Below are 12,100 nucleotides of genomic sequence, written 5' to 3'. Positions count from 1 at the left end.
GTATTCCCGATCCAAACCATTTAGTCATTATTCCGTTATTAATCAAAAGGCATCACGCGTTGTGTTACAGATAAAAAGGAGACAGTCTATTATTAACATTTGAACACAGTGTTAATCATGCTTTTTTCTCTCTCTCTCTCTCTCTTCTTCATCCGGACATGTCAGTGTTCAGCTCTGACGCACATTTGCGTAAAATGCGCAGTGCTGAAGAGCAACGCATTTAAGAGACACTTCACATGCACAAAGCACACATCAAAGCAGCTCTCAACTCACGGACGAGGGAAACTTTGATTATAGCAAACAAAAGATAGAAGAAAAGATTACATTTTGTGCAAAAAGAAAAAGAAATTTTAAAAAAGGGGAGGGGGGAAAGTTTATCCGTTGCACCAATATCATTCCGAGAAGATCATTTTCAATGAAACGACAGAATAGAGAAATTAAAGTCTATTATGACAGAATATTTAGTAACGGAAAACGTTAGTGATAGTCGAGATAATGACGCGTACATTCTCAAAACGAAAGGGTACTCAACTGTATACTTGTCTTTGGTCCTTTTCCCTAGAAGGATGTGGAGTGTCCCTTTAAAGTTTTACTCGAAAAGAATAATGACAGTTTCCTAGTGAAAGCTATAGGCTACATGATACATACAGTGTGAAGGGTGAATAAAATGCTGCCTTAAACAGTAAAATGGTACAAAAAAGGTACCACCCCAGCGACGAGGAAGGGTATCCTACAGTACCCTTTTTCCTGTCCCAGTTTACAAATCAAAACAAAAGCAAAGACAAAAACAAAGCATCGGGAAGTAAGCACGTGTAAGAGAGACTAAAACATTATTATTATTATTATTATTATTATTATTATTATTATTATTGAGTTTAGTTTTGTTTATAATATAAATGATAATTAAATATTTACTGAGAGAAATGCAAATGCTCATGATAAACCGGCATGGCAAGCTTTTGACTCCCAAAATGTATATCCAAATGCAATTATTACAGGATAAAAACTAAATAAGCCACGCATCTGCGCAATCTTGTATTAACTCCGAAACTGAAAGGGTTGCTTGTATGTTTGTATTTTTGAATCGTCTGTAAGAATCTAAAAAACAAAACTAAGTGAACAAAAACAAAGCGTTTATTGGGTTGCAGCGGGGGGAAATGTACTGTGATGTTGATGATGAGGAGGAGGATGAGGAGTTCTGGATAATGCGGTGATATTATGTTGTCAGGATATTTAAGGTGCTTGTGAGTACAATGCTCTGACTCGTGCGTGTCGGTGTTAAAGTCTGAGCAGTAAGTGCAGCCGCGCTGTCGGAGGTGTGCGGGTTTGTCCGCATCATCACCGCACTGGTCTTCAGCCTTTAACCTGAGATCGGGAAAGCACACTGGATGTTCCAGGCGGAAACCCGATCCCGCAGCTGCCGCGCGGAGATTTAGAGGATTTAACGGCGTCACGCACGCGAAAAGGTCTCATTAAACGGAAGCTCCTGCATACTGCACAAACGAGGAGGAAAACACCAACACGCAGGGATGATCAAGTCTTAATGTGCAGATCAGATGGAAGTGATGCGAATATGCGGGGATCCGCCACAGCGCGTGGCTTTACGCTTTTTAGATCAGACTCCAAACTAACTTTTTTTTTGAAGATTTATTACAAGTCAATTAGAAAGACTGAGAAATCTGTCCAGACTTAAATAAGATTTTAATGATATTTGTTCATTAGGGCTGCAACTGGTAACATCAGACACATTTCACACGTATACAACAGAGGAAATGTTTTAGTATCCTACAGCACAGAAAGTGAGCCTCAATAGACTCAGTAGGTTAATCATTAAATAACACGAGGCAAACTACAAGCTTAACACAAGACACAAGATAACCCTGTTGACATTATTGGAAAATCCAGGCACTCATCAGAAATGTAAAAGTAACATATTACTTTTTTTTTAAAAAAAGGCATGACAAAATCATAGTGCAGAAACAGAAATCTACGTGTTTCCGGAGCTGTTTAGCTTCAAAACTAATGCTCTGCTGAGGAGATTATAGTATTATCTTCTGAAATTGTAATATAGGCTTCATTTCAAGCAGCCATTTTGTGCATGACCTTTTACAACACAGGCTACTTTTTGTTTTTAAGTCTTTCACACACAATTTTCATGCTTCGTAGCACACACGGGAAATGCTGACTGACTCTTCCCATGTCAGCTTAAAACTCAAAACACATTATTATAGCCTGGAAAGACCAGCAGTTAAAAAAAAACAACAAAAAAAAACAACAACAAAAAAAAACAGTGATCAACAACAACAAAAAAACAAAAACAAAGCTTTGTGGAAATGTATAACCTGTAGAAATAATATGAGCAGAATTCAGTTATGTAAACAGAGAAAACAACAGGATGATTAAGAAATCTTCGGTAACAAAAATGACAAAAAAAATGTCAAAAACATACAAACAGACAAACAAACAAAAACCCCAACAAATGCTGAGTGTTAAATTCAATCTCAAGTATCCAGATTTATAAAATAATTCAATCCAGGGATAGGCTTAATCTAATTTAATGTAATCTAATCCAAGAACTAAAAGTGGTTACCATGTTAAAATGTTATGACCAAAACATGGCTGGTTACAAAAAAAACAACAACTTTACAGCAACCTTTATACTATTTCTAAAAATGATCTCTATTAAACTATAAAGGCATCTTGTTGTCAATTTTTGACTGAACACCACACATCACAATTTAAAGTGCACCTATTATGGTTTATCAAATATTACCTTTCATGTAGTGTGTTATAAAGCTGTTTTTGAATTTAAAAAGTCTGAAGTTTAAAAAATCAAAGCGCACGACAGAGTTATTGACTCCCAAAAGAAGGAATCGATTCTGAACAGCTGAGATGAGTCGTTAGTAATTCCAGACTTTACTTCCTGTACTAACCTAGGTAGGTTTGTAACAAAAAGCCCCGCCTCTGATCTTCATTGGCTGCTTGCAAACAGCGGTAGACCAATCACAACAGACTGGGACATCTGACCAATCAGAGCAGAGTATGCTCTCTGATAGGGGGAGTTTAGAATGAATCATTTAACGAGTTGTTTGTGACACTGGGGGAAAAAAGGTGATGCTGCAGTTTAAATTATGAGCACATTAAAGTGTTTTTTTTTATTTTTTATCTTGGATGCATGTAAATCTATTGTATCAGACCTTCAAAACAAAATTAGGCACGTTTCAAAACCATAATAGGTGCGCTTTAAAGCTGCAATAGCCAATATTCTTCATGTCTTCCTACTACAAATAATAGGCAGAATTATGTAGAAATGATTACAAAAATAATAGCTGAAGCCATTTTCACAGAACAAATGTAGCTGATTAAAAAAAAAAAAAGTTTGGAAACCTGCCTTCTGGTCCAGGATGGCTGTTTGTACTTGGATTTGTCCTCTTGTCAATCATTATATAGACACACCCCCAATGCCCTTTCACATTCTCTTGAATCAGTATGAGAATTTTGCATGTTTTATCTGTTTATATGTTATGAGTTGTAACTTTCAGCTTTCGGGCAGCAGAATGTCTGAGTGAGCTTGAATGGTATCTCTAGTTAACATGCTAAGTCCAGTTGAACCGATGTAAGTTTTGAGAGCTAAGCTCAGGGGTGGAAATAGGGGTGGGCTCAGTGAGTTTAAAAAAAAAATAATTCAAATCTTATTCAACCCATTGAACTGTTAGAAACCTTTTACCCCTACAAACTTTTACCTAATGCACCTCTGAGTCGTATTAAATTCACGTCTGATTCCTTCACCTACTTGTAAAAGAGAATATGTGTGTTCATACACATTCCTGGAGAGCAGCCAAGCATCAGGAGAGGAAACGCACACCTGCAGTGTGTGTGTGTGCGCGTGTCAGGCAATAGAGTGGGCGCTCGAGTGGGCACTAGCAGCGGGCACTCAGGGCGTAGCAGAGCTGAAGCGAGATCAGGCGCCGAGAAAGAGAGAGGGAGAAGAAGAGAGGGAGAGGGAGAACGGTGGGGCGAGAGAGGTCCGAGCTCCACACGCCACTACACATCACTTCAAACACATGGAGAACATCTTAATCAGCGCGTCCCTGCATTAAAACAAACACAAATCAGTAAACAGCCGGCCGCAGCCAAAAAAGCAGAAGTGTGAAAAGTCTGTTTTGGTCACTTGAGCGGGAGCCATAAATGAATGGAACCTCTGACTCCGGGCTCATTTGAATCAGGGACGGCCGAATGACCGCTTTACAGCTTTAGCACTTTACAGAACGGATTTAAAAACGGAAAACTGAACTTCAAAGTGCTGACTTAAGATAGAAATCTTACAGTTTTAGATCAAACAATGATATTTAGCACTACAATATTTTTCACTGGACACTACAAAATGATTGGATTTACACGACAGTGCTGTAAATTAAATGTTTCTGCACACTGCAGTGTAGTAACTGTAAAAATAGATGGATAGTAGAAGGTCAAAGACTCACCTTGCAAATGGAATATATGACAAGCTGTACCTGTAACAGAAAAGAGTAAGAAAAATTATAGTATTTGAATAATGTTTGTATGGAATAAAACACTTTGGGGGCATGCTTTTATAGGAAACTAACCAACTACGGGGCAACAACACATGCAGAAGTGGTTTATTTATCTTACAGAACAGCAATAGGACAAAGATTACAAATTTTAATTTATTTAAGAACATGTACATTTTATCCATTTGTAGTTACAACCCCAATTCTGAAAAAAGTTGGGACAGAATGGAAAATGCTAATAAAAGAGGAGTGATTTTGTAAATGTACTTTGACTTGTATTTGATGTGTTACCTAATCAACGGCATAGTTTTTTTTTAAAATTGTTGCACGCAACACAGGGGCAATTTAGGACTAATAGCAATGTGACAAGTTGGAATAAGAAGGTGATGTGAAACAGGTGAGGCAATCGTCTAATCATAGTATAGAAGGAGCCTCCAAAAAACGCCTAGTCCTTCAAGAGCAAGGATGGGTCGAGGCTCGCCAATCTTCCAGAACAACATTCCCCAAAGACAAATCGGTAGGATTTTAGGCATTTCACCTTCTACACTGCACAATATAATAAAAAAATTCAAGGAATCTGATCAAATCTCGGTGCGTAAAGGGCAAGCCTGAAAACCACTTCTGAATGCATGTGATCTCTGATCCCTCAGACGTCATCAACACTGTCCAGAAGCGCCGCTGACTTCTCTGGGCTCGATCTCATCTGAGATGGACAGTAACACAGTGGAATCATGTTTTGTGGTCTGACGAGTAACATTTCAAATAGTTTTTGGTCAAAACAGCCGTTGTGTTCTCCGGGCCAAAGAGGAAAAGGACCGTCCAAGCTGTTATCAGAGTCAGGACCAAAAGCCAGCGTCTGTCATGGTATAGTGTGCGTCAGTGCCCATGGCATGGGTAACTTGCACATCTGTGAGGGCATCATCAATGCAGAAAGATATGTACACGTTTTGGACTAACATATGCTGCCATCCAGAGCAGGACAACGCCAAACCACATTCTGCCTGCATTACAAGCGCATGGTTGCGTAAGCAGAGAGTGCGGGTGCTAGCACGGCATGCCTGCAGTCCTGATCTGTCTCTGATTGAAAATGTGTGGTGCATTATGAAGCGCAAAATAAGGCAACGAAGTGAATGAAATGCATAATGGATGAATATGGGAAAATTCCACTTGTTAAACTTAAGCAGCTGAAATCTTCAGCACCCAAAGTGTTGTTAAAAGAAATGGACTGGGATTGTACATTTAATATCATGGAACATCTCCGAGACAACTTCTGACTTACGTTACCTATAAACAGTCCCTATAAACAGTCCCTTGCCAGCCTCTTTTTTCTCTCTCTTTAACTTAACAGGACAAAAAGGTGCAGCTTGTCATGTTACTAAGAAGTTCTCTATCCTGAAGACGCTACCACAGAAAGACTGACTATTACACAGCACTGACACTAGAGACTCCTTCAATAATTGTCCAATAAACATTTCCTGACAGAAAACTTCATCATACTGATAACATACTGTATAACATAGAACCAGGGCATTAAAGTGCACCCATTATGTTTTTTCAAATATTACCTTTCATGTAGTGTGTTATAGAGCTGTTTTTGAATGTAAAAACATCTGCAAAGTTTCAAAAATCAAAGCGCACGACAAACGGAGTTATTGACTCCCAAAAGAAGGAAGTGATTCTAAACAGCTGAAACGAGTCGTTAGTAATTCCAGACTTTAGTTCCTGTACAAACCTACATAGGTTTGTAACAAAAAGCCCCGCCTCTGATCTTCATTGGCTGCTCGCAAACAGCGATAGACCAATCACAACAGACTGGGACATCTGACCAATCAGAGCAGAGTATGGTCATTGAAAGGAGGAGTTTAGAATGAATCCTTTAGAATGAATCATTTCACGAGTCGTTTGTGACACTGGGGGAAAAAAGGTAATGCTGCAGTTTAAATTATGAGCACATTAAAGTGTTTTTTTTTTTATCTTGGATGCATGTAAATCTATTGTATGAGACCTTTAAAACAAAATTAGGCACGTTTCAAAACTATAATAGGTGCGCTTTAATATAAACCTGCAATTTTCAATAGGGTCACAGGTAAAATGACAATTTCTTTAAACCTCTGCATCACAGAGACGCCGTTTTTCAGCACGAAAACCTGTTTTCTTAAAAAAACAAAAACATAATTTAACTCTACAGAGAGCTGTTGGGAAGAACAAAGCCTGCAACGTCCACACACTCACATAAACAAACCTGGCAGCATGCTGGAGAAATAATTGGCTTCTTTTTTTTTTTTTTTTAAATAAAAAAATTACCATTTCATTTCATTGCCAGAAGAGAGGAAGCCAGCGTCTGTGCTTCGTCCAAGTCAACAGTCAGGAAAATGTCACACATTTATGCTGAACGTTTTTGATCAACACGGCGGCTGTGAATTGAGTAAGTGGTCCACTCACCAAGTTAAAGCCAGGAACTGGAGGATGCAGAAGAGCACGGCCAGGCCTTTGTTTTGCCACTGACAGGGTAGCAACATAGAGCACAGGGTGTTTACTCATTTCCCAGATGAATACTCAGGAAACATAAGAGTTAGGTATGTGCTGATAATCGGTTATATATAAATAACACCAATCCCTAATAAACTCATTTAGTAGGCAGTGTTCTTTCAGGCAGCGTTTGCATTCCCAAGATAACATCTGTCTCATTAGACAGGTAACAGAAAGACATCGGGCTTGTGTTTGGACGCATTTCTACAAGAATTGCATTATCATAATTCTGCTTTACTAGAATTCTGGTTATGGGAAAGTTTGAGAAACAGGGCATATGTAAATTGTAACTAAAAAAAAAGACATAATAATGTAGGCAGTTATCATGTAATGATGAAGGAATTAATTAATATGGGCACATACCTAAATCTCAAAAATATGAATATACATAAAACAAGAATATACTAAATATACATATATACAGAACATATCAAATATACTAAAAATAATTACCCAAAATGCAGAGCAAAGTGTCAACACAAGGCACGTCTGCAAAATAAAATGGGCAAAATTATTTCTTTATACAGTGTACAATTTGTTTAAAAAAAAATAAAAATCGCATGGATAGAAATAATGTACAGAATGTGCCTTCATACACATGGACAGTGCGTCTGTGTGTGTGTGTGCGCACTCACGATCATGACGGCCGTCGCCAGCGCTCTCGTCTTGTCACACATCCTCTTCAGCTGATTCAACGGCCCCATCAAAAACACGGTGCTAGAATGCAAATAAAAGACTCGCTTTTTTTCTTTACAGCCTCAAAACACTATTTAATCTTTACGTCTGCTGAACTTTAAAGCTGTCACTCTTACCTTAGGAGCGAGGCGATGTTGCCAAAGGTGTAGAAGACGGCGAACAAGATCAGTCCTTTTTTAGGAACCCAGAGCAAACACGATCCCTGGATATTTACATTGACATACATTCATTTGATGAAGTGAGTAATCACAACAGAAGCAATATATGTATATGTATGTGATTATTTATATAGTATATGTGTGTATACTGTATCTACAGTACTGTGCATATATATATATATATATATACATATACACACACACACACACATACAGAGAGAGAGAGAGAGAGAGAGAATTTTGTTGTTTATTTTATGACTGCATTATCAAAATTTCCAAACCTTATTTTATGCTAAATAAAAATGTCTGTCCTTCAGTAAAGAAAGCAACACGTTATGTGACGGACCCCTTTTCATATAAAAACATAACGATGGCTGCTGCAATGAAAAAAGGAGCAAGTCAACGTCTTCAGAAGAGCCATGGTGGATTCTCCAAGCTTCTGAGTCAAACTTATCAGCTAATTTCCTTATAAAACTGCACACGTTGTACCTGAAACTACAGCGAATATTGAATTTGTTTAGTTTTTCGGTCCGTACAAGATTTTTTTTTTTGTGATCGTTGTAGCTAGAAATGCTTGATTTCACGGAAGCTTTTTTCTACATTTGCGATACAACTTGTGGAGTTTTTGTGTGAAAAACGACTTGAATTGGTGAAATCACAATTGCAGGAAATTGTTTTGCACGGTCTTTTGCAGTGATGTTTGTTGGTAAATGAGAGCATTTAGCTGTACGCATGTTCGACGCACGTGAATCGAATAGGGCTTTCACTGAATGCACGTTGTGATAACGTCACATGACGTGTCTCGGCCCAAATCTGCAGTAATTTTGAAAAATTGCAAGCTCCTCTGTGGAGTTTCCTTGATTTCGCGTTCATTTCTGCAATCACAAAATCCTGGAGGGACTGATTTATTACTGATTACTGCTCTTTATAGTATTCATTTATGCAGAAACGTTTCATTTGATTATTTCTTATAAGCATATGCACACAACTTTTGCACACAACAATACTTTGTAAACATATAAACATACCAATGTAGTAAAAACGGCAGCTTTCGAAGAAACACAACATTTCAGACAAAAGGCTTTCCTCAGCAATCACCTACACATTATTTTTCCCTCCATATTTATCAGACGTACACTACAATCACTCCCTAGATCAGAGGTATTCAACTAAACTAAAATATGAGGTCTAGCTATTGCTTACAAACGTCCAGATAAGCAATAAATATGACTGAATGATGACAGCACGCTTACTTTTTTACACTTAACCACTAGTAATAAGTTCATGGCTACTCCATTTTGATTTCCTTTTGGTTCTGAATAGAAACGATATTTTCCCCGTTCCACACCATTCCCTCTTTAGTTAGAAACCGGCTCACATGAAATAAAATAATTAGTTAATAAGGATATTTACATTGATATTTACTTTGCTCATAGGAAGCCAGGGTATATATAAAACCAGAAATGTGTGACCGAAATGTTTAGCATTTTAACATTTTCATAGCATCCTTCTCATTTTTCAGCGTGCGTGTGTGCAGAATCTTAGGAAAAATACGCAAGACACAGATTTTCCTGGAATCTACTCATCGTCAGAAACCTGCCCGATACTATATCTAAAGTCAAGTCTTCCTGTAGCCAGGTGTGCAGGAAGTGACGACTTCGGGACAGGAATCTAGGCATATTGGGAAAATGTTTACGTTTACACGATCACACTGGACGAATACGGAAAAATAATGTCATTTATCAGTTAAGCACTTAAAAACCCAAACTATTTCACGCTGAAACAACTGAGAGTTTTCGATTATGTTCAAAGACAAATAAGTTTCCGTTTCTGTTCAATGTTTTGAATCCCTGATTAATCAGACATCAGTTTGACGTGGTTGTGTTTTGTTTCACAGTAACACTTACTAGAGCCACAGATTCGGAACGGATGAGATATCTAGTCTGAACTTTCCATTCTGTCCATGTGTCTTTAAACATCATGTTTTTGACATCAAAGTTTGTTGACAGTTCTTTAATCAGACTAAGGAGGGTAAATAAAATATAAAAACAGATAAAAGTGTTGAAACTCCTTTTCCTTTCTTGATAAGCTTCCAAACCATGCTGGTTCGTGTAGTATCCCATGTAAAACAACTTTAGACTCTGAATCAGCTTACCAGGATGGAACAGACGACTCCCAAGACAAAGCAGGCGATAAAAGCCTTGACGCGTGTTCCCCAGCCCAGCGTGGTCACGTCTCCCGCCGACTATAGAATAACAACAAACATACCAAATTATCACCAAAAACATATACAGGACAATATAACATATTAAATAATATGCTTTTCCATCACCCACTTCGGCCCGAATCGTTCCACAGAAAAATTAACCGTTTAACCATATGACCTCTACGTCCTGTCAAGAACCACTTCGAACATGTTCCAACCATATTTATCTAATGTATATGCAAAACTTTTATCATTCTCTTGTCTCTTGTAGTGTACTTGAAGTCTTAATGACTCAGACAATGAGACACGAGTCAACAAGGGTTCAAATGCCACATCTGTAACACTGAAACTGGCCAATTCATATTAGGAATATAATACTATATATATATATATATATATATATCTGTTAAGATGTTCTAAACTTCTTTAAATCAGGTTTGGAGTCTGAAGAAAGTCACTTCTTAATTTTAAACAGTTTTTCTTGTGATGTCCTGTTACAGCATTCACACACGTTTCTGTTTTCACTTTTTGGAATTCTGTTTTTATAGATAAATTGTAAACTATTTTTTTTTTTTTTAAATGAATTACATCTTTCCTTGTCCCCTTGTTTAATTAAAATATAACTCAAAGTGCTTTACAGTGGGAAGCAAAACAAACAAACAAACAAACAAACAAACAAACAAACAAACAAAACAACATTAGAGAAATAAAGTAACAAAATACTCAAATAGTCGACTAATAATATAATAATAGTTCAGTTAGAACTTCAGACAGAAGAAAATAATAATATAACATATCATAAAAAGCGTAGACAAAATAGAAAGAATAAAGGTACAAATATCTAAAGTACTATTAATGGAATATAGAAAAGTTCTACAATTCTGTAATATATTAAATCATGCTCAATAACTAACTAAATAAATGAGTAAACAAACAAACAACAATAATAATAAAAACGTTTCAATGTAGAAATGTAGATTCAGAATATTTCCTATCATATTTATTTATAGAACTTGTCCTAATTCTATTACACTACTCTAGTGTGGGTTAAACACAAAAAGTGTTATTAAAACAATAATTAAATCGTAAAATAGATCAATAACAGTGCAACAGGAAAAATACATTTAAAATAATAATATTAAAATGTATAATAAAAAAGTGCGTGCAAAATAGAATAAAGAAGCTATAATTAAAATGATATAAAAAGAAATACAGGATAAAACTATAATAGGCTACATAAAATATGTACAATAAAAAATAAATAAAAACAATTTTAAGCTAACACTGAAGTAAAAGCAAGGCAAACAATAAACGCTAATTAAATGCTAGCGTGCAAAAATGTTTTAGTTTTTTATTTATTGTTATAATTATGGATAGATGAAGCCTGATGAATGATTGAATTCATTTTTAGTAAATATTATTATAGTATAGAGTTAATCTGTGTGGTCAGTAAACACACAAAACCACAAGCCCTCTCATTAGGAGATCTAGATAGCTCAGAGTTCATGTAACACATGATATTTTATAAAGAGAACACAGTTAATGAACACTAGTTAATGACAACTAGTTAAACTAGTAAACAGCTCTTAGTGACAGCTCGTGTAGAAGTTATCACGGCCTGTGCGAAATAAAGTGTGAAATGAAATAAAGTGTAAAGTGTAAATTATTTCTCCTTTGGTACCTGCAGCACGTTCAGGTCGTCATTTCCGTCCTGACCGCTCAGAACTTTCTTTAATTTATCCATCACGCTTGGAAATAAATTACTTTTATACAATTTAATGTAATCTCCCTCGCGCGGATAAAAATTACGACCGAGTTTCTCTTCTTCCTGTTTGCACGAGCAACAGGTGAACAAGACAGAACTTCCGCCTGTAGCCTCAGCAACGACTGGAATGACGTCATTACGTACGAGCCATGAAGTTTTCGCGTAACGGGCGTGCCTTTGTAATGTTTATAGAATTTAAAATAATAATAATAAT

The 12,100-nt window shown here is 36.7% G+C and overlaps 2 protein-coding genes across 3 annotated transcripts in view; both read right to left on the bottom strand.

Moving 5' to 3' along the window:
* Positions 1–600, bottom strand: part of tbx19 (T-box transcription factor 19) — a 13,961-nt gene extending 13,361 nt beyond the window's left edge. Inside the window, exon 1 of one of the 2 annotated variants that reach the window (XM_053684094.1) lies at positions 533–600. The gene's annotated coding sequence lies outside the window, so the exon portion shown is untranslated. Of the gene's footprint in view, positions 18–532 lie in introns of those variants that run through there. The other variant, XM_047159063.2, reaches the window with a different exon arrangement.
* Positions 601–1,684: 1,084 nt separating this feature from the next.
* On the bottom strand, positions 1,685–11,995 carry sft2d2b (SFT2 domain containing 2b). Its single transcript, XM_017481417.3, has 8 exons — positions 11,803–11,995; positions 10,071–10,160; positions 7,874–7,959; positions 7,697–7,778; positions 7,515–7,550; positions 6,975–7,033; positions 4,485–4,514; positions 1,685–4,091 (listed from the first exon to the last, which is right to left on the bottom strand). The coding sequence occupies exons 1-8, from the start codon at positions 11,863–11,865 to the stop codon at positions 4,052–4,054; spliced, it is 486 nt and encodes a 161-aa protein (XP_017336906.1). The 5' UTR covers positions 11,866–11,995; the 3' UTR covers positions 1,685–4,051.
* Between the last annotated feature and the right edge of the window lie 105 nt (positions 11,996–12,100).

The sequence above is a fragment of the Ictalurus punctatus genome, chromosome 12, assembly GCF_001660625.3.
Source record: "Ictalurus punctatus breed USDA103 chromosome 12, Coco_2.0, whole genome shotgun sequence".
Classification (NCBI taxonomy): Eukaryota; Metazoa; Chordata; class Actinopteri; order Siluriformes; family Ictaluridae; genus Ictalurus; species Ictalurus punctatus.
The sequence above is the reverse complement of the archived record's forward strand: the minus strand, read 5'-3'. Positions and strand labels throughout refer to the sequence as shown.

What these genes read in the sequence shown, in the direction of transcription:
- sft2d2b (XM_017481417.3), bottom strand. Translation starts at nt 11,865, where the DNA reads ATGGATAAATTAAAGAAAGTTCTGAGCGGTCAGGACGGAAATGACGAC. An exon ending in ACGACCTGAACGTGCTGCAG is followed by an intron (nt 10,161 to 11,802) that starts GTACCAAAGGAG and finishes GTTATTCTATAG; the next exon opens with TCGGCGGGAGACGTGACCAC. An exon ending in CACTTTGCTCTGCATTTTGG is followed by an intron (nt 7,034 to 7,514) that starts GTAATTATTTTT and finishes CTACCCTGTCAG; the next exon opens with TGGCAAAACAAAGGCCTGGC.